The sequence below is a fragment of the Melanerpes formicivorus genome, unplaced genomic scaffold, assembly GCF_026170545.1.
Source record: "Melanerpes formicivorus ecotype bairdi unplaced genomic scaffold, bMelFor1.0.p_v2 SCAF_16, whole genome shotgun sequence".
Classification (NCBI taxonomy): Eukaryota; Metazoa; Chordata; class Aves; order Piciformes; family Picidae; genus Melanerpes; species Melanerpes formicivorus.
The window spans coordinates 9,345,180-9,373,143 of record NW_027142368.1 but is presented as its reverse complement, the minus strand read 5'-3'; the positions used below and the strand labels follow the sequence as shown (position 1 = coordinate 9,373,143).

General features: G+C 42.8%; 1 protein-coding gene across 4 annotated transcripts in view; it reads right to left on the bottom strand.

Moving 5' to 3' along the window:
* LMO1 (LIM domain only 1) overlaps positions 1–27,964 on the bottom strand; it is a 64,013-nt gene that overhangs the window by 9,256 nt on the left and 26,793 nt on the right. For all 4 annotated transcript variants that reach the window (XM_068148038.1, XM_068148039.1, XM_068148037.1 and 1 more), the window contains one exon: positions 8,311–8,524. In XM_068148038.1, the coding sequence (XP_068004139.1) occupies positions 8,311–8,524 (214 nt within the window). The remainder of the gene's footprint in view (positions 1–8,310; positions 8,525–27,964) is intronic.

Genomic DNA, 27,964 nt, shown 5'->3' with positions numbered 1-27,964 from the left:
GTAATTCCCCAAAATAAAAGGCTTTGTCAACACTATAAGGTAAGAATTATGAGTTGAAAGAGGACTACACACGTATCTGCAGAGAAATATCTACATTTGTGGATACTATGTCCAGCTACATATTTTTTTCTGTATTTGTCTATCCAGATTATCTGTACATGTAAGTTTTTGAAGAGCTACCAAAGCCCATGTTGACATCATCTCCATCTAGTAGATGAAAGAGGTTTTCATAGAATCATCACAGAATCATAGAAGGCCTTGAGTTGGAAGGGACCTTAATGACTATCCAGTTTTCCCATCCTCCTTCCCCATATGCCTGATGCTATTTAGTTCCTAGCCTCATCAGGATCTACTGTGGAACATGACTTGCTTTATGTCATGAAAAGAAAAGGTTTTTGTCCCTGCATCTGAAACAAACATCTAACTAGTCCCCCAGTGAAAAGGGCTCTTAGCAACCTGCAAGCAGTATTTTTCCCATCTGTGGGTATTAGGAATTGAGCTACAAGTCTGATTTGCCCAAAGTACCGAATGTGCCAGTAATTGCAGGAAAGCCTGAGCATCACTTAAAAAGATAAAAAGAATAAGCTTAAAAGCAACTTTAGACTCGAGGTTCACAGCTGCCCTACAATCAGCTTTTGTGTAATATTCAGAGCAAGCCTTAGCAATAGGTGTTCCAGCATGGTAAATATATACTAGCCACTGCACCCTCCTGGGCAGGACACTGCTGTCAGTGCTGCAGTGGGAAGTCATGTCAGCTGAAGGAAAGGAAATGCATTTTGATACTAATGAAGTTGGTCAAGCTGTCCTTTCATGAATCCTTCAAGTTCAATCCTAAAGAATTTACGTTGTGCATGCCAAAGGGTTTGCCATTCATGGATGGTATAGCAGGAGTTGAACCAACGCAGTACAAACAAGCCCTCTGGTCGAGTGACCACACTAGTTCAGAGATTACTGGGTGTGAACTTCAAGGTTGCTCAAGGGCATCTGTTTTCAGTTGAAGCACACATCCAAATGTTCACTTATTTTTACTTTTTTGGTCCCTCCCTCTGTATTTTCAGTTGATATTTACAGTGGGGTTAAAACTCTTTGCAGGTAGGAGTAGTCCAAGACCTCCATCCCTGCCCCACCTGTTCTTATGGTATAACTGAAGCCACTGACCTTAAACCCCATCCTGGCTGCCTCTGGCACACATGAACACACATGCAACAATGTCCTCTTAGGAGAGTCTAAAAACAGCACTCAGAAAACTTCAAGGCTGAAATCACTAGAGGTGTGCTAGTGTCTCACAGCTGGGCAGAATTATTCCCCATGAGCTTTCCTCCTCAGTGGGAGGTTATGGAGAAGGAACAAAATGAAGTGGGGGAAAGAGCAAATGAACAAACCGAGCATTCCTTGTTTATCCTGATAGGCATGGGCTGTGAGAAACTCCTGGACCCAGTACTAAGGAGGAAAAAAAGGTCTGTGCTTTAACATCATACAGCACAGCAACATTGACAAGACATTGCATTTGAAGCCTAATTAATCCTCATTAATAGCTGTACAGATACCAAGTGCAGAAGTGAGGGTACCCTACATAGCGTGCAAGACGCTCCCTGTTGAGATGTAAGAACAGCACTTCAATTTAGCAACATTTTTAGGCTCTAAGTGGATATCATTTGTTCAGCCATGCTGCATTTATACTGCCTCTCACACTAAATGTGTCCCTTGAAAGGCAGGCAGGGCATGCTCTCAGTGCATGCTGCAGTCCTCCAGCAGGGAAAAGCCCAAAGACTCCTTGCTGCTCCAAATGGGTTGCAGTCTCTGCAGGCTGAAGCTGCATTCAGAGTATTAGTGATGTCTCTGGGAAATTGAATTAAATTCTACTAGCTGTGGCATGTGGTTCCTGAAGACTTGTGCTTACACATCCAACTGTGGTTTAATGGCTTGGCTTAGGGCCTTTGTTACTGACCTGGGGAAGCCCACTAGAAGGCAGGCATTTGCCTGCATTCTCCTGTGCTGGACACTCATGTTTGTGCAAGAACACTTTTCACATCCCACAACAAAATTAAGCCCTGCACATTTGCTGAGTACAGTATGCTTCATCTAAAGGGCTTCCAAAGCAATTCACTAACAGTGCAAACCTGCTGGGGCAATCAGAGCAGAGCAAAAACCAGTATCTAAGAACTAGAAACCCCAGTACTGGGCAGCTGACTTGTTTGGACTGAGAGCTGTCTAGGATGGAGTTCAAACTTCTATAATACAGTGCTGAGGGGCTGGCAGTCCTGATGGGGTACACAGGGCTCCTTTTCCTGCCAGTAGCACTGACACCATGTTCAGGTAGCAGCAGCAATCCCATGATGCACTGATCAACACAGGAAAACACAGGAAGTTGGGTGGAAAGCATTTCTATTAAATCCACTGATGGTGGATCAAATCCACTGCATAGCATCAGGGCATCCTGGAAAGCCCTTCTCACTTACTGATTTGCCATCACCTTTTAATGTGGGTTTGGGGCTTTCTTTGGAGTCTAATTAAGGCCCTAATCAGTTTAAATGATGAAAAACTTTCCCAACACCACCATATCAAACCTGCAGAAGCGACAGTTCTGCTCCTGTCAAAGCAAGCCTGATTCGCCTTTGCTCATGTGAGGGCACCATGCTGAGTAAAAAGGGAAAATCATGTTCTTCATCAGCACTTCACAGTGAAATTTAAGTTGTCAGTTCCTCCCGGGAAATCCTGATGCAACACCCAAACCGTCCTTGTGAACCGGAGCTTGGTGAAGGTTTAATTACGCCTAGGAACAAACACACATAGCTGCGTGGGGGCTGTGAGGAGCCACCCGAGCTGCATGCTAAGCTCAGCTGTCCCAGAAGCAGTTTCTTCAATAGCATTTGCTTATCAAAAATAATTAGAGGTAGGAATGCTGGAACTGCGATTATGAAACAAATGGTAAATCTATTTGCTCTGATGAAATGTATCGAAAGATACATCTAGACACAGCTGGAGACTGAGGTGATACCGCAAGGATAACAACTCCAGATCCAATTTCATCTTTCATGATTAAAAAATGAGCAAGAAAGTGTTTTATGAGATGTGAAGGTTAACAAATGTTCCTTCACAACCAATGACGACAGTTTATCTTTTGAAACAAATGATCAGGCTGTGGTCTGCCAGCAGCTCCTGAAATACATCTGAAAGATTGCTTCTAAAGACCCACTGAGGACCGGTGCAGGCGGCCCACAGCCCGCTGCGCTGCCCGCACCGTGGGCAAAGAGGGCTCCAAAGCCAAGCGCGTGCAGTAGGGCAGGAGTCAGCCATGCTCCTGTCCCAGCACTCTGCCCTGCACTGAGGACACAAGCCTAGAAGTACATCCCTGTCCCCAGTGCCTGTGCTGGAGTGAGTGCAGAGGAGGGAAATGAATCTGGGGAAGGGCCTGGAGAATAAATCTTATGAGGACCAACCGAGGAAGCTGGGGCTGTTTAGTTTGGAAAAGAGGAGGCTGAGAGGAGACCTCATTGCTCTCTACAACTACCTGAAAAGATGTTGTAGAGAGGCTGGTGCTGGTCTCTTCTCCCAGGTAATTAATGATAGAACAAGAGGCAATGGCCACAAGCTATGACTGGGTAGGTTTAGACTGGACATTAGGAAAAAATTTTCACAGAAAGAGTGGTCAGGCATTGGAGTGAGCTGCCCAGGGAGGTGGTTGAGTCACCAACCCTGGATGTGTTTAAAAGTGGTTTGGATGTGGTGCTTGAGGATATGGTTTAGGGGTGAACCTTGTAGAGTAGGGTTCTGGGTTGGACTTTGTGATCCTCAGGGTCTTTTCCAACCTGAATGTTTCTGTGATTCTGTGATTCCCCAGAACAGTGAGACCTGTCCAGAAGAGGGGTGGCACAAGCAGGGTCCCAGACCCTGACAAGCATTTCAGCTGAATTTCTGAGCTGCCCCAACTGTTCCCCAAGGCCTGGCTGTCTGTAGGCAAGCAGCTGCACATTGATGCCTGGTGCTGAGGGGTTCCGTCTGTGCAGCCCTAGGGAGGAACAAGTTGCTGCAGGCTTGGAAGTGGGGGCTGAGCAAGAGGAGGAGAAAGCACATCTCAGCGCACAAGCAAGTGCGTGTTCCTAAATGACACAATCACAACCAGATCCTAAGAAACATTGGTCTATCAACAGATAATGAAATACTGATTTCTCCTCCTGATCATTACACAGCAATATTCCTTTTAGACTTCAGCTATGAAAGATGCATATATTTGCACTTCCTCATGCCTTATGAAGAGCAGCTGAGTGAGCTGGGATTGCTTAGTCTGGAGAAGAGAAGGCTGAGGGGAGACATTCTCTGCCTCTACAACTACCTGAAAGGAGGCTGGAGCCAGGTGGAGGTTGATCTCTCAAGTAACTAGCAATAGGACAAGAGGAAATGGCCTTCAAGTCACACCAGGGGAGATTTAGATGGGGTATTAGGAAAAATTTCTTGGAAGGAGTGGTCAGGCATTGGAATAGGCTGACTAGGGTGGTAGTGGGGTCACCATCCCTGGAGGTGTTAAAAAAAAGTGTAGACATGGCACTTTAGGACATGGTTTAGTGGTCATGGTAGTGTTGGGTTGATGGTTGGACTTGATGACCTTAGAAGTCTTTTCCAACTTTAATAGTTCTATGATTTACAGGTACAGAATCAGACACGGTGGTTGACCTACTAAATATCAGTGCAATATTCACCTTGTTCTTATTCAAAGGCATAAAAAGGAAGTAGCCAACAACAAACTGCTTTGACTGTACTCCAGATAAAGCACTTCCTTTATGGTGTGAGTACTGTGTGAAGTATGAAAACTTATTTTTAGGAATGAATTTTGCTAAATTTTGACCAGTAGAACAAATACAATGAGTTGTTTGAAGAGGTAAAAAGGATATGGAAAGAGGCTCTAAATCTGTTAGTGAAGGAATTATATAATGATGGGAATAGGGAATTCCCCACGAAGAAAAATTCAAACTACCAGGAGTGAACAGGCAGTAGAGAAAATGGTGATGGCAAAGTTAGTTCCTTCAATTAATAGAACTACTAGTTACAATTGAAAGAGAAGGAAATATTATGAAGATGTTTTAAAGTACAAAACAAAACCGAAAAACCCCAACAATTTACACTTCCTTCAAACATGGTACTGCAGAGCAATGCTCTGATTTCCATCCTAGAACCCTGAGAGGGTTTTTTGGCATGAGGAGTTTAGCAGAACCTCCAAAAAGCCAGTATAAATCTAAATTTACTTATTAACATGAACCAGCTGTAAAGCTGGATAACAGCTAGTTAACAACTGTGTTAACAGCTAGTTAACAACTGTGTTACAGGATTAATATTATTCCGTCCTACCTGAATCTTGGTCACATTTCCTGGGATTTGACAATTATATGGTTTTCTCCATCAAAAAAAAAACAACAGGTGAGAGATATTTATAGTGATTAAAGGTTCAATAACAGACTAAATCCAGACAGGGGAAAAATATTTAACCTGAAGGCCTCCTAAGCCTTCCCTCTACAATGTAACCATGCTGTACAAATAGCAATGGACTCATCCTTGGTGGGCTGGGGATTATTCTAACCCAACAAATGGAGGCAGAGGGGCTATGAGACCTCTTCCTGGCACAGCATAAGTTTGTTTCAGAGATCACACTTTGCTGCTGTGCCAGAAACCGCACGGCCATGGTCAAACACCAGCCCCAACTGTTGCCTTCAATGTTTCAATGTAATGAATTCCCTCTCTTCTCAAAGATGGGACACGAGCCATTCCCTGGGGTCTCCAACACCTGGCTTCTTTCCCATGTTCCAGCACAGGCTTTGAGTGTGCCCCCAAAAGCTGTGTCATCTGTGGGCCAGTGAGAAGATCACAAATTAAGTTTTATCTCCCTCAAAGAAGCAGTCTCAGGATAAACCAAGGAAAGAAAGAAACGCTCTGCAGCTGCAGTGATAAAAAGGTCCTTCTAAGTTTAATAGCATCAGTACTGCTCTCCTTTGGCACTTTAACGTGTCTGGTTTGATGCTGCACATTATTTTTGTTATGAAACCAGAACAAACCAAAATCAATACAGTGCTCATTAAATGGACAAAACATGGGGTAGCTCATAGGTCTCACAAAGCAAATGTAAACGGGGATCGCCACCTATCTGAATATTTCTAATAGGGTTCTGTAACATGTAGGATAATGCTGAATATCCAGCTTTTAGGTCAGATTATAAAGAAACCAACCAAAACCAAACAACAAACACAGCACTGGTAATCGAATGACAAGATCCTGAAGAGGAGGATGACTGATGGAGAGATCTGGACCGCTTGGCAAGTTGGATGCAAACAAGATAAAAAATACAAATAACGTAAAACAAAGAAATACTCCAGAAAATAATGCAGGCTGTGCTTTCTGGAAGGAAGAAGATTCCTGGAAGAAGCTCTCCTGAGAGGTTTTGAGACTCTTTGTGATTGGTACCCAGCACAACCCAATTGTGATACTATGATGAAAAGGTAAAAATGCAATCTCAGCAATGGAAGATCAAGAGCTGTTATATTCTCCATTGACACATCAGTAACAGTACAGCCGAGCTGAAGGAGGGAAAGTGAAGAATCAAAATGCTAATTTGAGGGTAGAAATCTGTGTGTTACAGAACTTTCTGGAGCTCAGTTTTATTCAGCTTAGCACAGACAGGACTAAGCACGCTTCCAGAGCAAGTGACTTGTGGCATTAGTAGATATGCAGGGTACAAAAACTATTCATTGACAGTAAAGATAGTAAACTCTTTCCTCACTGCACTCTTTACACCTTTACAAAGGCTTCTTGTCCTGTCTTTTCTCCTTCAGATATGTTCCACCCTTGCCCAAGCTCCTCACATTTTGGGGAAGCATCCCACTTAACTTGGTCTGGATCCACAACTGCTGCATGTGTGACAGAATTTCAGCTATGACATTTCATGCGTGCCCTGGAGAGTTTCAGCTCAAACAGGAACAAATTCCCTTGGTATGAGCAGGACACGCTGCCTGGCTGAAAAGCAAAGTGGCAGCTCCATGTGGCCACCAAGAGACTTGTTTTTTTTCTTTTTGTCTCAGTGCTTAATCTCTCATCTTTAGAAGGAGAAAGTTGTTTCTTTCAAAGTTTACTAAGAAAACATTTACTGAAGATTTTCAGGTATGTGTTTTACATTGATCATGGAGATTAATCTAGCCAGCCTCTGGACAATGCAAGGTTAGATGGCATTTTACCTCCCTATCTTAAAGCAGCGCGTTGGTTTTGGTTTTGCTTCAGATGTGTTTGCTGGTTGATTCAGGCTGGAGGGGAGGAGGAAGTTCTTCCCCATGAGAGTGGTGAAGCCCTGGAATGGGTTGTCCAGGGAGGTGGTTGGGGCCCTGTCCCTGGAGGTGTTTAAGCCCAGGCTGGATGAGGCTCTGGCCAGGCTGATCTAGTGTGGGGTGTCCCTGCCCATGGCAGGGGGGTTGGAACTAGCTGATCCTTGTGGTCCCTTCCAACCCTGACTGATACTATGATACTATGAAATGCTATCAGTGAAATAAGCAAAAAGAGAGAACATACACAGAACACACACATACAGTCTTCCAAAGGAAAAACAAAGCAAAATTTGGGAGTGCCTTGCAGTGTCCCCCTCATAAGTATGTTTGCATTAGGCCTACTGTCTTATTAAAAGTCACTGCTGGTTGTCTAAAGTATTTTGTACGAAATCTCCACACACATTAAGCAAAAAAGTCCCATGTGTTGTTATGTATTACAGACACACTGACAGGTTAGTTCTAACTCAGAGTTAGTATGGTCTCTGCAGACTTCCTCGAGAAGAAAAAAATGTGAAGTTGATCTGTAATTTTGGAGTGTTTTGCTCTGTTTACTTAGGGAAGAGACAAGAGTCTCCTGGGAGGAACCTTACGCAAAATAAGCACTAGGAGTCTATCTGAAAGCTATCACTGAAAAAAGCAAAGCTTAAAGGTTTGGTCAGGTCTTGGTTAATATGCAGGAGCATAACATCAAAGTTATGCAAGAAGAATTAACAGTCTTTTCCTAATTTTCTCAGTAAGCACTGTTTGTTCTTGTTGGTTCATAACAGTAAAAAGTCATGTCCTCTTCCTTCTAACTTGACCTGAAAATAGGATTCCACCTCCCTGACAACAAAATACATTGAGTGCAAATAAAAAGACGTGCTTAGACAGAGGGAGAAAGTCCAACCTCTTCTGGGCAGGGCTGTCCATGCACAAGTACATGTTTTCATAGTGGAGGTTTAGAAAGACAAACAACTGGCAGCACGCTGCAAGGCTTTGGGAAGAGCCCACGGTACGTTCCTATATTTACCTCAGGTAATCTCTGCGGCAAAGAATGAGATTTGCTTTTGTGTAAAGAGTTGATCCAACCTCTCCGAGACGACAGTCACAGCAGGCACACTTTAGGCAGTCCTCATGCCAATACTTATCCAGAGCCTTCAGCAGGTACCGGTCCTTGATCTTCCGGTTGCAGCCAGCACAGCCCTTCTGCTTCCCTTTGGGTTGTACAGATAACATCGGCACACCTGCAGTGCAAACAAAGCGTTTCCTTTAGAAGACATCCAAACAGCTTGAATTTAGGGTAGCACTGTGAGCTATAGGCAGATCCATGAGCAAATACTGCTGCTGCTTTCATTACAGGGAGTTCACCTTGCAAGAAGCTGATAGTCAAAGGAATTTAAACTTCACGCTGTCATGGGTTAAGTGGGAGTGCGACACTTGCAGGAGCACAGCCCTTTTTTCCTAAGGGTAGGGCTGACACAAAGCACCAGACTTTTTAATTAACATCTTGCAGCAGAATAAACTGGCTGCAATTTCAACATTGGCTTTTCCCCTCATTACCGGTACCCTTGTGTTGTTAATTACCTGCCACAGGCAATTATGAAGATCAGAAAGACCACCACTGTATGTACCCCCATCCCAACATCTTGGTTGGATCAAGCTTGATGGGGAAAGGAGAGGAACAGGTATAAAACATGTGGCACACTATGGGTTTTCCTCTTTTGTGAGCCTTGCTGGCCACAGAGGCCCCAGTGAAAGGCAGAGCAAGCCCAGGGGCTGCTCTAAAATGAATTTCATTCAAAACCCTTCAGGACTGCTGAGAACAACCCAACCAGTGCCTCTCTACCACTAGTGAAGCCATGCTCTTTAACTAAAGCAGAGCTTTACTTCTCCTCTTGTACAGCTAGAGAAGGTACCAAAAAGTCAAGATGTTTTTTTCCTCCCTGGAAACCTCTACTGGGACTGCAAAGCAAGCATGAGCCAGCTGGGTATAAGGTGGGGACAGGGCAGTCAAGTCACTAGACCGGTGGAGACTTGCTGTGGCCATGTTCCTCACACTGCTGTCTCCATTTTTTAACTCTCCCCCAGGCAGCTAGTACCTCCCACGGTGAGCACTGACACAGGTGTGACACCTGCCACCCTTCTCACTTTAACAGTAAGGCAGGAGAGGATTTTATGGAATCAACAGGCGAGGTGGAAAAATAAACAAGGACTGTACTGTGGAGGAGGAAGGGGACAGGAGATAATGAAAGAAGAAACGAACTCCCCGAGACGCCAGAATCCCATTTTCTCTGGAGCTTTGGTTTTATTTTGCTACTGCTTTTTATTTCCACTGGTGTCAATCACTAAAAATGACAATGCTTGGCCTGTAACAAGTATGCCATGGGCTTAACCAATGCAGAGGGGACACTGGCTACAGTAGCAGGTGTCACTGGTTACACACTCTTACCCAAAGTTCAACTACCATTTCTGTAGGAAGCACTGGATGCCCCAGAAAGCAGCAGCTCGAAAATGGAATTATTAACAGTCCCTTAACCAGAGAGGACCGAGTCAGTGCCACAGTAATAAGTGACATTTGCTGCCTTCCTTAAAAGCCAGGGTGACCTGACAGTGGCTAATGCTCAGCACATGTAAAACCCACCACTCCTACAGTAATAATTGCTTTGTCAGAGCTGCGAGGAGATGACAATAGCACTTAAGACACCTCTACACAAACAGCGAGGTATTGATCCATTTGTTACCAAAGTGGTCTCAGCAGCACGGAGACAGGTCAAGTAACATTCAAAAACTCTTAAGACTTGAAGAGTCCTCTTGCTCTTGCTGCGGCACACTTGAAACCACATGCAAAGTCAATACAAGCAAACTTTTGATGCCAGTGACAAGTATGCAATAATTAAGTGAAAACTTAATTCTGTGTTTAACTGCCACACATAACGCTCCTGAGAGAAATTCTACATGGCCACAGAGAAACACCTGCACATTTGGAAAGAGGGAAAAGGCAGGGAAGTGGCAGAAGTGCACTGCAGGTGCTAGAGGTCAGACTGCAGAAGTCCTGTGCTCCTGGTGAGAGTTTCTTTTGAGAATGAGGGAAGTGGCTGCATGGTCCTGGACACAGCACATATACATATATATTTTTTTAAGAGTACATTTCAGGAGCACAAAAAGCTTCACTTTTTGAGCAATTTCTATTTCAGAAAACTTAAGAGCTGTCATCCCATGCTCTCTCCAACTCCACACCAGGAAAACAGAACACTGTGAGAAGAGACTGCCTTCCTCTGAGGCAGAGAAGGGTACATACATACATTTGCATTTGCAAACTGTGCAAGATCAGTACCAGTGATGAAAGAAAATAGTTGGCACCTATGAAAACTAAGACCTAGATGTGCAAATTATATTTTAAGATAGGAGCCCTGGACACCAGTGAGTCATTACCCACCCACAAAACAGGCTTTCAGCTGTGTACCCTTAGAGGCAGAAGAGAATTTCTTACAAGAGGGGTCATCATACAATTCTTTTGCAAGGTTCATCTAGGTACCTTTAAGGTCCTGTGTCTGGAGGTGCTACAGATTTCAAATTCGGATTCTAGACAACCAAAGTCCCTTAAACCCCCTTGCAAGAGAACTGCTGTGGCTCTGGATGTTGAGATCATCCCTGAGACTGAGAAGTACCAGACAATTAGCCAGACAAGATATCCCAAGGCCCTTGAGCACTTTTGAAACCAGTGCCCTTAAAGGGTTACAGCTGTGCTGATCCAGAGGTCCACTGTGACAGCTGCATAGTCAAGTGCAAGGACAGTTGTGCAGGGCTGAAATGCTGGCTGGACCATGTGGAGAGGTTGGTTTGATCAGTAAAGGCAGGTTGGCAGGTTAGGAAGGTCCCCTGAGGTGGCAAGCAGACCCGGATGGCCGTGGCCTGGCCGTACTTGTGGTTCTTGTTCTGTTTGTGGCCCTGGCAGACCCTCACTCACCACAGCTGTCTCAATTCCCTGCTATTGCAAGCACACCATTGTCTTATGAGAGGCTTCTGTGAATAAAAGGAATGTAGCACTTTGATTTTCCTCTAATAACTAGCAAAGGAACAGATAGATATATTTTTAAACAGTACCTTAAGCAAGTAAAAAAGCTATGTATTTGGCCAGTGTTCAGCAGGGGGCTTTCTAATGAAAAAAGGTACCATTTCAGAGATCATATGATGTTCAAAGCTGCTATTCCCACTCAGATAATAACGAGCAAGGTCAGCCTCTGCTGGTCAGGTTCAGTGTTTTGAAATTACATTTTGGTCTGTGAGGCTTCCCTCCGACATCCCAGCCAACCGGTCTGCACACAGCACACACGCCACGACAGAAAGTTGCAGCTGCAATTAGCTGGTGAGTTGACACAGCAGGCAAGGCGTGAAACAAAATTTCAAAAACTGCCAAACTTGATCAGCAAGGGTTCCTCAAATGCCTGCCATGTCATTTCTAAGCAACAAGAGAGCAGCATCTCAGAAGCTTAACCCCTTTCACGGTCAGAGGCTTGCAGAGAGAGGACACAGCCACCACCAAACCCCGCTTTCCTCCTCCTGCAGCCCCTCCAGCAAACCCTGAGCAGTCAAAGCTTTGCAGGCAGAAACTACCTGGAAAGCTGCTCTTTTATTTCTGGAAATATCCACACTGCAAGAAAGAGCTGCTGCTTCATTTCTCTGTGTAGATTACCCCCCAGTACTTACCCAAAACCCGCCCAGATACCTAGTTCAATTTGATCAGGGGCATGTGGTGTCTAACCAGGGCTTGTCAAGAAACAAAGGGCTCAGCTTCGATAAATTCCATGTGTGCTCTGTGGGCGAGGATTAGAAAATGAGAAGTAGTGCTGCAGAAGTGGAAAAATTAACAGCTGGACACTCACTCACTGAAATACATGATCACAAAGGGAATGCTGATTGATTACTTAATTCTGAAAGTACCATCAAGTTGCTCTCTCCTCTCCTGTTGCTAGCCATCCATGGCTGTCTTTTCTTAGAAGCAGTAGATGAAGCCTTTCTATTTTTGGCTACCTCCACTCCCTTCTTTGCCCTCTACAACTTAATAGACTTGCTGCTGGTAAATACAAAACAAAACCTGTTCTGAGTGCTCAGAGCTCCAATGCACATTAAAAAATTATAGACACCACCTCTGGACATACTGAAATTTATGGCTGTGTCTAAAGAGGCTGTTATTGTAGTGAGTAATCTAAACTTTACCTCTATTCACAGTCAGACAAACCAGCTTTAATCAGCCTGTATCTTCTCAGTCGGGGTCTTTCTGTGAAATTATTCAGCTGCCTTTATAACACAAGTGTCCACTAAGTACACCTCTAAATTTTTCTAAGCCATTTTACTGATATTTCCATTCACATGGCAATCAGTTGCAGTTCCTCCAAGGGCATTGTTCATAAAGCCTTGTTTCCAGGAGAGCCTGGGAACTTTTTATAAATGGTAGCCTTTTTAAATAACAGTTATCTGCAATGGTCCTGCGGTGCACGGCTCCACAGTGCTCTGGTCTGCAAGAGAGCTACTGGTCCCCTCTGAAAGCATGGAAGTTCACCACCTAATTTCTTTAATGCAACTCTAAAGGTTAATTGGTCTGAAAGAGTAATGTGGGACTGCTAGCTAATGATATATGCCTCAAGGCTTTGCAGCTTGCCTGTATTTTATAAAGTCAGGTCCAGAGCATAAAACAAAGGCGATAGCACAGGACTTTTCAGACCCCTTCCAACTTCCCCCAGCCCCCTATGGCCTCCCCCTCTCCCACCCGCGCCCTGCTACACCCACATGTGCTGCGGGAAAGCGGCAGGAGCTGAAGGCAGTTCTCCTCCACCTGCATTTCATGCCTTGTTAGAGGGGGCTTCAAGAAGTGCCACCACTGCAATCCTCATTACCACGGCAGAGAACTAAAAACAACCCTAATGAGGAGAGCCAGAGCCTACAGTGCGGGCTGGGAGGAGAGACGTCCTCCCACACTCCCCAAGGAATCTGGCCAAAATCTTCAATTTGCCATTTATGACAGCTAATTAGTTATTCTATTCAAAATCTTTGCTTTAAATAAAAGAACTAATTATACACAAAGGTCAGTCCCCCACCTCCTGTGAAGCACACATAATTGGCTTATTTCCCCAACATTGTGTGTATGTTTTACACAATGCTCCCAGGCAGATGGCTTTAACTCTTTCCCTCTGCAAGTTTTTGGTGGTTTTTCGGTTGGTCGGAGGGGTTTTTTCGTTGTTTGTTTAGGGGTTTTAAGTAAATAAATAAATAAATGATCCCCAAACTCTCCCTCAAATTAGCTACCTCCATCGTAAAAGCTTACTCAGCAACAAGGTAGATAACTGCACACACACACACATCTGCTCCCTGAAAGGTTTGTGAGAACTCCCCTGGCGCAGTTGTACAACACCTTGGAAATCAGGTTTTATTCTCCACCACAAATTCTTGCTTGAGCAGAGAGCCTTCCAGTTACCATATTTCTGAGCAACCCTTCTGCCAAACACCACCATTATTGTGAGTTTATGTTGCATTTCTTTCTTCTGCCCTTTTTCTTTCTTTTTTTTTTTTTTTTCCCTTGCCCTTTTATTCTGTTGTTGTTGTCTCTTCTTTGTAATTTTTGTCAGTGGTGATTACAGGGATGCGGCATTCCAGTGCTAAAAGCAATTCCGGAGTTTCGCAGTTGGGCAATTGAGCCTAGGTTTCAGAGTTCCACTTGAGGGGGGAAAAGAAAAATGTTTATTTCTAGCATCAACACTCTTTAAATGAGCTGACCTCCTTTTGCCTGTTAACAAAAACCTCAGCATTTGGCAGCAAAAGATGAAAAAGAAACTGAAGAGTAGGAGTAATCTTATTAACTCCTGTCTCATCACAATAAATAAGCTGCAGTCTTATGTCTTTTATCAGAGGATCTGATATCATTTAAAAGCATTAGAGACCTGCATCACCCATTTAAGTAAATGCAGACAGTCATTGCCAAAAAAGATGCAGTGAATTTAATTCCCTTAAAAAGAAACTCACTTTGTGTTCCCAGTATTGTATTACTCACCTTCTATGAATATTACACCCTGTGAAACAAGTTAAACCGTGCACTTCCTGTGAACTGAGAGCAAGCTGTCTTGGGCATCTTCACCATGAATTTCATTTGAAGAATTATGGCTTGCAAGGTGAAACTCATCATGTCATCTGTGTATCCAATTAAAACATTACATTTGGAACACTGAGTACTTGCAACTAAATGCTTATGAACAAGCCTTAAACCATTCATCAAAATTATTCAATGAGTAACCACAATCTTTTTTTTTCCTCCATTTCCAGTTTCATGCTGCAGTATACAGCTGGTGATTTTTACAGTGGCTTTAGCAATTCATTTGTGGTATTCTTTCTTCTGAATCACCCCTGAACTAATTTCCCAAGCATGGCAACAAAAAAAGTATTTGGAGAGGGCAGTTAATGGGAGAAACAACATTTGTATCAGGACTTCTATTTTAACTATGCTACAGTCCTCCTCTCAAAATCATGGAATTGTTTTGGGCACAAGCTTTTGAGAAAGCACAGTTTAATCTAGTGTCCCCAGGCAGTTGCAGCTGCCTAAAAGTGACCCAAAGCCTCATGAGCAGCTTAGACCCCTCCAGTGTCAAATGCAGAAACCCTGTTTTCAAGCCATTTGCCAAGAATGAGCAAGATATCCAAAACAATCATTTGCATCCTTTGAACCTGTTTCAACATAGGTCCTGATTCAGGACACCAGGTTGAAGGTTATAATCCGGATTATAATTTTCCCCAAAGGTTTTGGGACGAATAGAATAGAATAGAATAGAATAGAATAGAATAGAATAGAATAGAATAGACCAGACCAGACCAGACCAGACCAGACCAGACCTGACCTTCGAGATCTTCAGGTTCAATTTATCACACAATACCATCTAATCAACTAAACCATGGCACCAAGTGCCTCATCTAGTCTCCTCTTAAACACCTCCAGTGATGGTGACTCCACCACCTCCCCGGGCAGTCCATTCCAATGGTAAATCTGTGAAGAACTTCTTCCAACATCCAGCCTAAACCTCCCCTGGCACAGCTTGAGACTGTATCCTCTTGTTCTGTTGGTGGTTGCCTGGGAGATATTTCTTACAGAGCAGCTTTTACTAGAAGACAACCTGTAGCTAGACAGGAAAACATGGCAGGAGGACTAAATGTAAACCATAATCATTGTTACTGCAAACCAGCGTCTATAAATCATTCTGGTAAACAGCATTTCCCCTCTGCTCATAAAATATGCTTGTATGAGATTTAATTTTGTTATAATTGGCATAGGCCCAAAGATTATTCTTAGCACATGTAATGTTTCATTTTCACTGTCTGGAGCTCTGAGAACATTAAAAAGATGTACAGATTTCTTCCACCTTCAACCTGAGAACATTCTGATCGAATTTTCTCAATTAGTCACAATTTAGCACCCCACAGTCTGGCAATGGTCCTGATTTTAGGTGGCCAGTTGCTTCTCTTAATGTCTGAGTTAGAAAAAAAAGTCTGGCAATGGACTATCCTCAAATCACCCTTCCAGCAGTATAAACACATCACAGGTGACAAAGTTATTATTAGGGATGACTAGCCTGAAATCCATCCCATACTCCTCAATATCCATCAATTTGCAGGTGTTCACTGAAAACCCTCAGCTGAAAAGTTTTCTATTCAGGGGGTTTGGGTGTCAAAGCAGACCAACAGAAGAAGAATCTCTGAGCAAATAGTCACAAAGGTAGGAATTCATCCCTTGCTTTTTGACTCATTTAAGAAAAATCTAGGTACTAAGGTTAAATCCAGGCAGGTTTTTTGTCCCTCCCCTTTCCAAAAGAGGAAAGAAAACAAAACATAAAACCCCCCTATATCAAGTTAAAAATCCCAAAGAGTGTTTGAGAAGTAAAATCTCAAGTCAATTATTTCCAGCCACATGTGTAATACTACACAGCTCTCACCTTCCAGTTACAATGCACCGTTTAACATAGCGCAGCTGAGGTTTGGAGACACGACACGCGACGTAGCAGAGCTCAGGTTTAGCAGGGAGACATTAACATCACCCTGACAGATTTGGTGTGCTAAATATGTGAATATTTTAAGGAGAACAGAACTATATCATTGCACGATCATCATCATCATCTTTTCTTCTGCCTCTTTGCAGATATACACAATGTCAACCGAAGCTTTCGGCAACCTTAATAGAATTTCAGTGCCCACTGCCAAATGGCCATTTGATGTTCTGCTCTGTGTACACTGATGAAGCAATCTGTCACAGGCCCTAATGCAGGCAGTGATGACTATCCAATCTAAAGCTTTCACAGGCTTATAGAAATTTCTCAAGACTTTTGGAGCCTATACTAATTTGTGCAATACCACAAAAGAATTTGGAATCCCAGTGCTCTGTTTTTAATGAAATAAAAATACCCTCTTTCAAATGTTTCTAGAAGAAATCCTGCTCAGGCCAAGAGCGTATTTTACACCATCAATCAACAGAAAGTTGTGCTGGCAACTCTGAAATAGCAAATGCTATTGTGATTGCAAGTTACTGTAGCATGAAAGTAACTGCCCCTCCTGCCCCCATCCAAACTTACTGCAAAGCCAAGCACTGACACTCCTGCCCTGCATAAGATTGGTATAATAAATATACAGGGACTATAATTTATTTGCATATTTTCTTCATTTCCAAGAGACAAGTAAAAATTCACCTATAAAGAATGCAAGAGGGAGTCTATCTACTTAATGCAATCCATGTAAGTGACACGATTGCTGCTGACCTTCTCCAAGTCATGACATACACCTCCCCTGTGATTCAGAAAGATGCAGCTATTCCTCAAATCTAGCCTCCTCTCCCTTCCCTAGCAAAAACAGACCAACCCATCTGCTATTAAAAGTTAAAAGGAGAAATAGCTCTCCTTGCCCTTCTTTCTCTTCTTGTTGAAAGGAAAAAAGACACAACAGACAGTTCTCTGCAGGACCATTTGCATGCTGAGCTGTCAGACCATGCACTTTCCATTAAAGAGATAGCATCCCTTTTCATAAGTCCATTTGGGATCCATTTTAGTGTTATCTAAAAATCAAATCTACATGGTAATCCTTTTAATGTACTCTTGACTTTTAAAAACAGCTTTATGTTCCTTCAGGAAATGTTTTAAGCCATTACTCAGTAATTACTACTCACCCATGAAAACACTGATCTTTTACAATATATAATCAGTTTGCTGACTTAAAAAATAAAGCAGACTGGAATTTTGCCTCATGAAAGTAGCAAAGAAAAAAACAAGGTTAAGAGAGCATCCCATTTCCCCACTTCCTGTCCCCCTCCAAAATTTCAGAGTGGTGTTTGTTCGGGTTTTTTGTTGGTGGTGGTTTGTTTGCTTGTTTTTGTATAAGAGGGGCTGAGGTGGCCTGGGTCAGGAGAGTCTCAATCCCAGTTTTGCACTGGTAATTACTGTGTAGGTAACCAATAAACAATTACTGATTTAGGATGTGGAACTTGTATCATTGTGGATATAAACAGTGCACTAACCTTTTGCATGCCCCGAAGTTTTGAATGACTGTATATAACCTCCTAAAAAGCTAGCAACGTAGAAAAGCCATGGAATTTGTGGAGTTGCTTTGGTAAGCTTCAGCTGTACCTGAACAAGCTCCAGAAGAGGTGGCAAAAAACCCCTTCACATCTAGTACAACTTTCCTGGATTTATCTGCATCGTGCCTGCAGTCAACATGACAATGATTAGCCATATTTCAGGGGCCAAAATTCACCCTGAAAATTGTAAAGGTTTTGCCTTGCTCCTTTCCAAAATCCTCTGCCCACTCAGAGGTGGCTAGGAGGAAGGGGAGATTTTGAGCAGGACAGTAAGCCAGCACTGTCTTGCCCTTCCTAGCAGAAAGTGGACAAAGGTGCATTTTGATCTGTTGAAGCTCCTATCTGAGACTGACCAGACAAAAGAGGTCTCTGGATATCCTGGTCGTGCATGCAACTTAACAGACCCTATATATTTATGCAAAGTATAGCCCACCACAACTGGAACAATCCTTCCCATCCCCCCACTGACCCCAGAGAGCACAGCACCCTGCACAATTGACTGCTCCAGCAAAGGCAGTTTAATATTTCAAGCCTGGAAAAAGGACAGGGTGAAGTTTCTCAGAAAGAACTTGCTATACTTTGCAAATAACTAAAGTTGTCGTTCTCTTAATGCCACAAAGATAGAGAAGACTGAGAAAGAGGAGGCTAAATACTTCCATTGCTACTGTTGTTCTGTTTACTGAGGTTTGTCTTAAGGCTTACTTACCAACAGTTTGCTTCCATAGGCAGATTTTACTCTACCCCATTTTGCCACTGCAATTAGGAGTGAGAAAGTCCTGCTCTTGGCCATTTCCCCTTTCATTCACAGGGAAAGGTATGCAGACCCCGGTGCAACACTGTTCATTAACCATTTGTTATAGGTGCAGTTGGCTAGTAGCTATATGCCTCAAACTAATTTTTGTTATTCACAACTGATTAAGTCAGGGCTCACAAGCCACAGCTGGCCATTAATGCGACCCTTCTTTACAAGAAATTGCGCTGATAAGAACTAAAAGTGGTTTCTTGGCATTAGCTGTTGTATACTCATGCTATAATGAGTTCCTTTGAGGTGACGTATAGAGACAGGATTTGAGCACTATTAGCCTGGACAACACGAAAGACCCAAGCAAAATTGCAAGACTCTTTTTTTTATCCTTTTGTTTCTTTTTTGTGTGTCTGTGAAACGCCCAAGAAAGGCTGTGAAAACTCTGCTGCAATTCACCATATATCCCAGACTCAAGTGAGCACTAACGGTCTGGGGTAAGTTAGCATGACATTTAGTTTGCATTAAAGCATCTTAGAAGTCATATGAAATACACCGTAACAGAGCATATTCTACTCTATTAAGCATTCAGGAGCACTGCAGTATTCAGAATATGGATGAGAAGTTGGAATTGCACAAGACATTCCTCTTCTTACGGTTGACCACTGAGTTGAATTCAAGCTGATCCTAAGGGAGCCGTTTTCATTAACCTACAGTAGCTCTCTAATCCTATTCCTTGAATTTCAGACCACCACCACTACGAGAATTTATGATCGGCTGCCTGCGCTTTGGATGGTACTCACACTTTACTCTTTTCCTCCACGTGTCCTGCTCCTCTGGATCATTACCACTGCTTTGTGCAGCAACTGATCCCCTTAAAGTGGCAGTCTGCTCTTCAATTCAGCTATTTATGCTCCATTTAATTCTCACCAACACACACGAGGAAGCTGATGGCTACACTTGGTTAAAAAACAATAAAAAACCCCAATGTATGACCTAGCCCAGCGTGCAGAAATTAAAGGCTCCTGAAATGTACCTCCTAAAGTCTGGCCTGGATGTGTAACTACTAATGGTTTGCCTGAAACCTCAGACTAAAAAGACTTTCGAAACCACTGACCTTCAGCTCCAAAAATGCTACACTTCCGGGCCAAAAATCTTACAAAGCAGCTTTTCCTCCACTCCATTTCCATGGCAGTCTCTACCGCTTGATTTGCTCAGTTTTCATCCACCTCATCACGAGATTCCTGACTGTTGAAAAGAACTCCTTCACTGAACTAATGAAATCAGGAGTCTTAAGTGCCCTGCAATCCTTTTTAGAAAAGTCTGTATCTCCAGATGAGTCTCAATTTCACAGCATCAGGGAACTGTGTGCCAATGCGCTGAACCGGAACGCCAGGGCTAGCCAGAGCTGCAGACAACAATGCTAACATCAGGGTTATTTTAGATTAGAGTACTTCCAAATCAATTTTGGATTCAAACTTTTAAATGCACTCTCCAGAAAGAATCTGCACTGACTGAGTATTTTCAAGACTAATTTTCTAAGCTTGAATGAAACTCATTCTTATCTAAGAAAGAGTCAACTAACCTTTGCCACCAAGGCTGGGTCACAGCCAGAAAATCGGGCAGATGACAGTCCTAAAAAGGAATACACTACCTAAGAAAGCATCTATAAACTGCAAACAAAAAGCATGACTGATGCTGTTGGGAAGAGATTTTAACTGAGACCAGAAGCTTTCATAACATTTGCGATCCAAGGCACTTCTCTGATATCTTAGGTATCCCATCTTCTACCACCATCTAGCAGGGGGTAAGGACATGCTCTGGGCTACATGAGGCAGCAGGGCTAAATTCCAGGAACATTCATCACACTGGAGTGGGATAAAAACGGAGCTGAACATCCACAGCCTGATGGTAGGTTTTTGCCAGACTAAAAATCCTGCAGAATTAAGACAGATCCTCAGCACTCTACAGAAAGAAAGTGGTTGTGATGAGAGAAGGGAACATATAAGACAGATGGGAGAGTTAAGGTTAAAGTTCAGACCAGAAGCAATTAAGACAGGAAAGAGTGCTCTGCAACTTGACACAGGTTTGCTTTGTATTCAGAACTTTTCACTAGCATTAAGCATCTTAACTTGTGCATAAAGAGATTATAATTAAAACCTGACAAGCTTAAATTAGCCATTTATAAAAGGTGCTCCAGAAAGCTTTTAAAGTAGACTAAACACATCTATTAAAATGGAAGAAAGGAAAAATATTCAGAGCCATTTCAGTTACAATAGTTTTCCCTATGTAGATATCTCAAGAGATTAGACAAATTTAAAATCAAAGTTCTGCACACTGTCTAAAGCCACTTAAAAGAGGGGAGAGGGAGGAAGTGTGGCAATTAGAGAAACCTTTAAACCCCCCTCTGTTTAATAGCCCCCAGTCCTTTGGATGAACATAAGCACTCCAGGAAACCCATAAAAATAATACTTTTAAAAACAGATATAGAAAAATTAATTTAAAAATATAGATATCCTAATTTCCCCTTAGGATTTTGAGCACTTCAGGGAGTGCTCTATTATGGTTCTCCAGGGCTGGGGAATTATGTCAGTCTGCTACGAGCTGGGCAGTTAGCAAGAGAGGCAGCCCAAGAGCTGCCTTTCATTGGGCCATGCCAATTAGAGCAGAGGGAGCATTTTTCACCTCACACTGGTAGTTTAGATTAATTCCCAGCATTTCAGTGCTATTCAATTCTCCTATGAGTTCAAGAAACACCACCTAAAGAAAATTTGCTCTGTGTAAAAGAAACGTATCCACTAGTGTCAAATGACACCAAGTGATTTATTCACCCTTTAAAGAAAATATCTATAAATATTTTTATATATCAAGAAAAAGTTCACTATAAATATCTGTAAAGCAGGTTTGTGTGAGTAAAAGTCATTAAGAGCAGGGCTGCTGCAAAGTCCACCTTATTACTTCTAAGTCATATTAGATTCCTTCTTCCCTGCCTTGCCTTCTTGCAAAGTGACTGTGGTACTCAAGAAACACAGTTGGACATCTAGCTGGGGTAGAAGCAGCAAACTTTGGTTTCACAGCACTCATCTCCAGCCCTGCCATACCCTCCACTCCTTTGCTGCACAGGTCAAGGCAACAATCCCAGCACACTTTCCAGTGAGGAAACAGCTACAAACATTTACCTGTTACCCTAAAGAGCTCCTGAACAGCCCTACATTATTCCTAGCTCTGATTGCTCCCAGGACTGTATCAGCCTCTCTGCAAGCCTCATTTTTGAAGCTCTAGAGCAGATGCTTTTATATGGATGAAGTACATGATATGGGTATTTTCACAGGCCATAGGGGGCCCTTTTCATAGCTTGTTGCCATTGCTGAACACTTGGAAGCTATATGATTGCAGCATCCTACTTTTGGTTGAGAAAGGGAGGCAGATAGGAAGTGGAAGAATAGAAGTCAGCACAACCTTATATAAAATACAGCGCAGACATAGGTACAGCAGTTCTTCAAAGGCAGGAGAGAGCCAGCACCTGTCCCTGAGAAAAATAATCGAGCTGTAGCAGCAATGATGGCTCTAAATCCATGTCATTTATCTACAACCTACATTCAATGCTTCCACATGCAAAATGCAATCCTTTTCTCCAGTCTGCCTCAACTCTACTGCACTCCATGTGGTACCTCTTTTCAGGAGTGTCTAAATTATCTAAGCACAGGAGAAAAGAATGATACTTTAAAGCAAGCCATGATCTGCCGCAGCATAGTGCACAACCAGTAATTTGTTACTTCAAGTGATAGAAGGCTTGTTACTTTTGGTGGTTTTATTTTTGGCTACCAGTTCTGTTTGAAGTGGAGAGATCTTGATTTATGTTGCTTTATCTTTATATACCAATAGTGTACTTATTCCCTATTAAAAGGGAATAAAAAAATCTGATAAGGAAAACCAACCTCTGCTCCAGATCCAACAGCTAAGGGAAGTGTGTGAATAACTGTTTGCAAAAGCCAAAATCTATTTGAGCCCTTAACTGAAGTGCTTACAAATAGGAATTGGGTGGAAAAGAATAGATATCAGCATTTCAGACACCCCAAAGTTCAAGTTAAAAAAATCTATCCCATTTTTGGCTATCCATAGCAGCAATTTCACAGCAACTGCCGAGTGTGCAATTGCCACTCTGCTTTCGGAGAATTAAGCAGCAGAAGACTTCTCTGGAGACTTCACACTTTTTAGGCAGGTTCAGCCTTATTTTCACTTCATTCCCAAACCTACTGCAGATGAAACCCTATCCCAGTCCCAAACAGGTCCAGCAGACTGCACAAGAGAAGGGGCAGATCTGCACTGGAAGCCAACAGCCAGCTTCTCCTCCCAGTATTGGAATAGGACCATGGCTGTATCATCTACCACCTGTCCCACGGTTGCTCTGCCTGCTCTTGCCCACAGCTACCTGAGACAGGGGCTGTTTCTGGTGGAACTGTCTGGCATGACAGGCCTAGAGCTGATTTCACAATTGACACACTGACCTCTCCACACCTTGAGTACTGTGTCCAGTTCTGGGCCCCTCAGTTTAGGAAGGATGTTGACTTGCTGGAACGAGTCCAGAGAAGAGCAACAAAGTTGGTGAGGGGTTTGGAACACAAGCCCTATGAGGAAAGACTGAGGGAGCTGGGGTTGCTTAGCCTGGAGAAGAGGAGACTCAGGGGTGACCTTATCACTCTCTACAACTACCTGAAGGGAGGTTGTAGACAGGCGGATGATGGTCTCTTCTCCCAGGCAGCCAGTACCAGAACAAGAGGACACAGTGTCAGGCTGCGCCAGGGGAGGTTCAGGTTGGATATTAGGAAGAAGTTCTACACAGAGAGAGTGATTGCCCATTGGAATGGGCTGCCCAAGGAGGTGGTGGAGTCGCCATCATTGGAGGTGTTCAGGAGGAGACTTGATGGGGTACTTGGTGCCATGGGTTAGCTGTTTGCGTGGGTTGAATTGGTTGATGGGTTGGACACGATGATCTTGAAGGTCTCTTCCCACCTGGTTTGGTTTATTCTAAATAAAGGTTTATTCTAAATAAAATCTTGTCACTTTTGCCTGATATCACCAACAATTCAAACCAGATACCTCCAAAATATTTATTTTTTGCTTTAATGAGCTGTACCACAAATCATTCCCACAGACTGAGCCATCAGAAAATTCCACTTAAAAAAATATGCTTCCAGTGCTGATAATATTTTTTTTGCCTAGAGACCTCCATAATGCAACCACAGACAACCACAGGGATGAAACATGGCCATCTCCAGAGACAAGTGAAGCCAACAAACAGCATGCATACAATACTGTTTAAATGGCCAAGAAAATCAGGGGAGCCCCTTCCTCTGTAGGAGTGCTCTCTGACATCCTGTATCTATGCAAAACAGGCACCAACTCCATGTTTAAGATCTGTCCATCCCTTTCTCTGAAGTCAGCCTTCAGTAATACTAACAGTTCATCTGCCGCTACAAAGGTCAAGGGCTCTGCCAGTCCTCTGGAGATTTGAGCTACTGGTTCCACAGAGTCTGCCAGTATCAAACCTGACACTTAGATTAGTAGTTACTCCCCAGACATATCTAGTTTCCCATTTCTTCAGTTTCTAGTGTCAAAATACACTTGCAGTACAATATGCAAACCTCTGCAGACAATATCCTCTCTATTTTTCAGTTGTTGTGGGAGGAATGCCTATTTTTTTGCAGGAAAAAAGGGTACTTCATGTTAATGCATTATCATGCTAATACACCCCTGAGCTCATATTTTTGTTATAGAGCATAAAAAATGGTAAAGCTGCATCCCACAGTTAGCATCACATTATCAGCATACAGAGAAATATTTTGGAAGTTAACATTTAAGACAGATGCCTTGTGTTATAAAACACCAGAAAATGATCAGCCTTTGGTATGCAGTTCATGGATGGCTTCATCACAGCTCCATTTGGTGGCTTTACTTGAAGCAAGACACTGCAACATTATGTATCACCCTGGTAAGGTCTAAGTCAGCATGAGTACCCTAATATTATCATCTTCTGAGAGCAGTGAAGAATTAAACCATTCCACAAGATAAAACTGCAGTAATCCTGTGCCCCTACCTCTTCCACAGACTTACTAAATTAAAATTGTCACTCACTTTTACTCCTCATGAGCAGGGTTTACCTTATTTTCATCCTAAATGGTGAAATAACACTTTCCACTGGTGCTTCTCCTCCAACCCATCACCACTGTCACACACCTAGGAAAAACTCCTGCCACACCACACAAGAGCCACTGCCCCACTCTTTTGAGATGCCAACATCTTAAAAGTCTCACAAGTAGAAGAGTCAACTGATGTCACTTCTTGCCCAATTGGAAGGAATTGTTAACAAGGAAAGAGACAAAATGAAACTTGAAAAGGAGGTATTAAATCTTACCAAGCCACTATGTGGCAAGGTTATTAAGACCTGCATTTACAACAGAGCTCTACTAAAAAACCTACAGAACTTGTTATCCAAGACCATGTATTTAAGTAGCTTGCAGATACTGTTTGTATCATTGAAGATGCTTTCACTCTTTTACATGAGCCCAAAGCTGCATGAGAAGACCGTTTTTATGCAGCAAGTGGTGGCAGAGAACAACGTGTCCTCATTGGCTCCCCTAGGGTAAATGGGCACCAGCTTTGTTCCACTATGTTCATTACATGGCTGTCTTGGTCCCTTTCCATCTCCTTCTGCTCACCAAAGGACAAATTGAATTCTGGGACTTTGTGTAAAACTGCCACTAGCTATTTTTGAGTTATTAATTCATGGACACTTCTGTGGAGAAGGTCCAAGCTTGGATATGGCACACCTCGTAAAGTGTCAAGAGAAGAGAAATAAGGCACAGAAACGCAGAGGCTCAGGCCACAGGAATGGCAAGAGGATATCAAATGCTTCTTTAAGTGCTGATATACTTGTGTGCTTTGAAGGAAAAATGCCTTCAGGAATCACAGCAAGAGTCACCTCTATGTAAAGACTTTGCATATAAAAAGACATTTATCGTTCTCAATTAATGGCATTCTGGTAGACACATTTACATTTAGAAGTGTCAGATTCAACAGAAAATGTAATGACTGAGGGTCTCACATGTCACTCTGAGAATGGCCATAAAAGGATCTAAAGACATCCAAAAAAAAATTGAAAAAAAGATAAAATAAAACCCACATCTCCTAGAAGACACAAGATGTCCCTTTTGATTCCTTACAGTCCTGGTTAGCACAGCAAGGCTTTCCAAACAGAAGACAAAGCAAATTGCCACTACAGCTCCTTCACAGAATTCGGGGACATCCACATTGAGAGCCAGTAATAGGTCTTGATCACATCCTCCCATGGATTATTAGGGAAACCTAATGTGGCAGAACACTCTATAGCAGGTTTCTAGAAAAATGAATAGCTAGAAGACTCTTTAAAAATAAAAATAATCACACTTTGCAAGCAAGATGTGTATAATATGACTGAGTTTTAACCCAACATATCAGAAACATGGTCTAAAAAGAGACAGAGAATAGGCATCTTGATCTCATGAGAGAAAACTATTTGGTTGGCAGAAAATCTAGAAAAGGGAAGCCTCTGCAGTGACATTTGTGTAACTGAAGCACCAATAAATTCTTCACAGGTACACACAGGTGGCACAGCATACATGTGGCCAGGACCGATTTGACACTTTTGAACCTCCCTGAGGCTAAGGAGAAAAAAAACCACCAACCATGAATGCAACTATAAGCAGCTAAGGACCATATTTTAAAAAACAGTAGGAGTGCTGATACTTAAACCCAAAGCTGTTCCAGTGCTTATTTCCCCCCAGGCAAGAGGAGGTCTTTCTCACATGCATTAGACATCAAACCCTTCCAACACTCTCTGCCATGGAAACACTGAGGTGAATTGTTAAGCAGTCAATACATCTCCACCAAGCACCTAGACGGCACACAGGTAGACTGACTGAACTCTTACATGGGAAGGGTGGGAGAAACAAGCTGAAATCCCAGAGGCACTTCAGCTCCCACAGCAAATGATTTTTGGAAAGCTCCTGCATGAAGGTGCCAGAAGCCTTTGCTTCCGGTTCCAGCTTAACTCTCTTTCTGCTCCTGTCCTGCTGTCACTGCATTCTGCAGCTGTCTCTGTGGACTCCACAGGTAGCCTCCCAACTCTCCATTTTTAAGTCACCTTCTCCAAAGAACATGAATTAAAGAGAACAATTTTACCCATATTGACTCTTTCTGCTGGAAAGGGCTGCAAACTGCTTGCTTTGCCAGAAATTGCAACACTGGTTAGTTTGGTGAGTAGGTGGTTGTTGGGTTTTTCTGTTTGTTTGCTTGTTGGTTTTGTTTGTTGTTTTAGGGTTGGATTTGTTTTGGTTGGTTTGGTTGTTGGTTTGGGTTTGTTGTTTGCTTGGTTAGGTTACTGGGGGCTTTGTTTGTTTGTTTAAATAAGACTATCCCATTGAGAATGAAACCTTGCCATCGACTTACACTGCAGTTTACAGTTCTGAGGACTTCAAATAAAAATGCCTAACCACCTATTCAACTATATAAATCTACATGTTGTGGGTATTCCCACCTGGTGGTCCAATGCTACACCTGTAAGTAAATAATTCAGTACTCAAATAATAGCAGCTAAATTTAAAAAGCACCCACAAAACCTACTAGCATTAACTGCAGCTTTTGGTAGTCAGATCTGGTTTCTCGGTTGGGAAATGCAATTTACTACCATAGGGGAAGTACTGGTGTTGAAAAGTAATTCAGCAACACCTCCAAATATGAAAGTTGTTCCTCAGTTCTAGCCAGCACCTGCAAACCCACCATGGTTCCCAACACCTTCACACACACCTCCACAACCACCTCCAGACTCACAGGACAAGCTCACCTCAGAAAACCTTGGGAAGAGCAGGGATGTCACCAGCTCTCCAGTTTGGATTAAGAGTTGTACTATGAACAAGAAAATCCAGATTAGAATCACAGTTCTGCTACTGATTTTCCACATTAAAATCTCTGCATAAGTAGTTTCACCAGTGATGGGGAAACAGCAATGCCAGTGATCTCCAAGAGATTTCAAGTGATCTCCAGCACTCTGAAAGCACCAAGTTGCTTTGCGAGTGTAAGTGTGCCGTCAGATGCAAAAGATTTAACGTGACAGGCTCTACTTACCTTGTCCTAAGATCCTTTAGCAAAGGCCAGGTAGACTAATGAGATTAAACTTTCCACTTCCATGAAGTCCCCATAACTAATTCCTCTGAAAGCACAACTTTACATTTTGTTTTCAGCCAAAAAAAAAACAAACCCTAAACCAAACCAAACAAAAAACCCAAACAAACCCTTTGGAAGCTG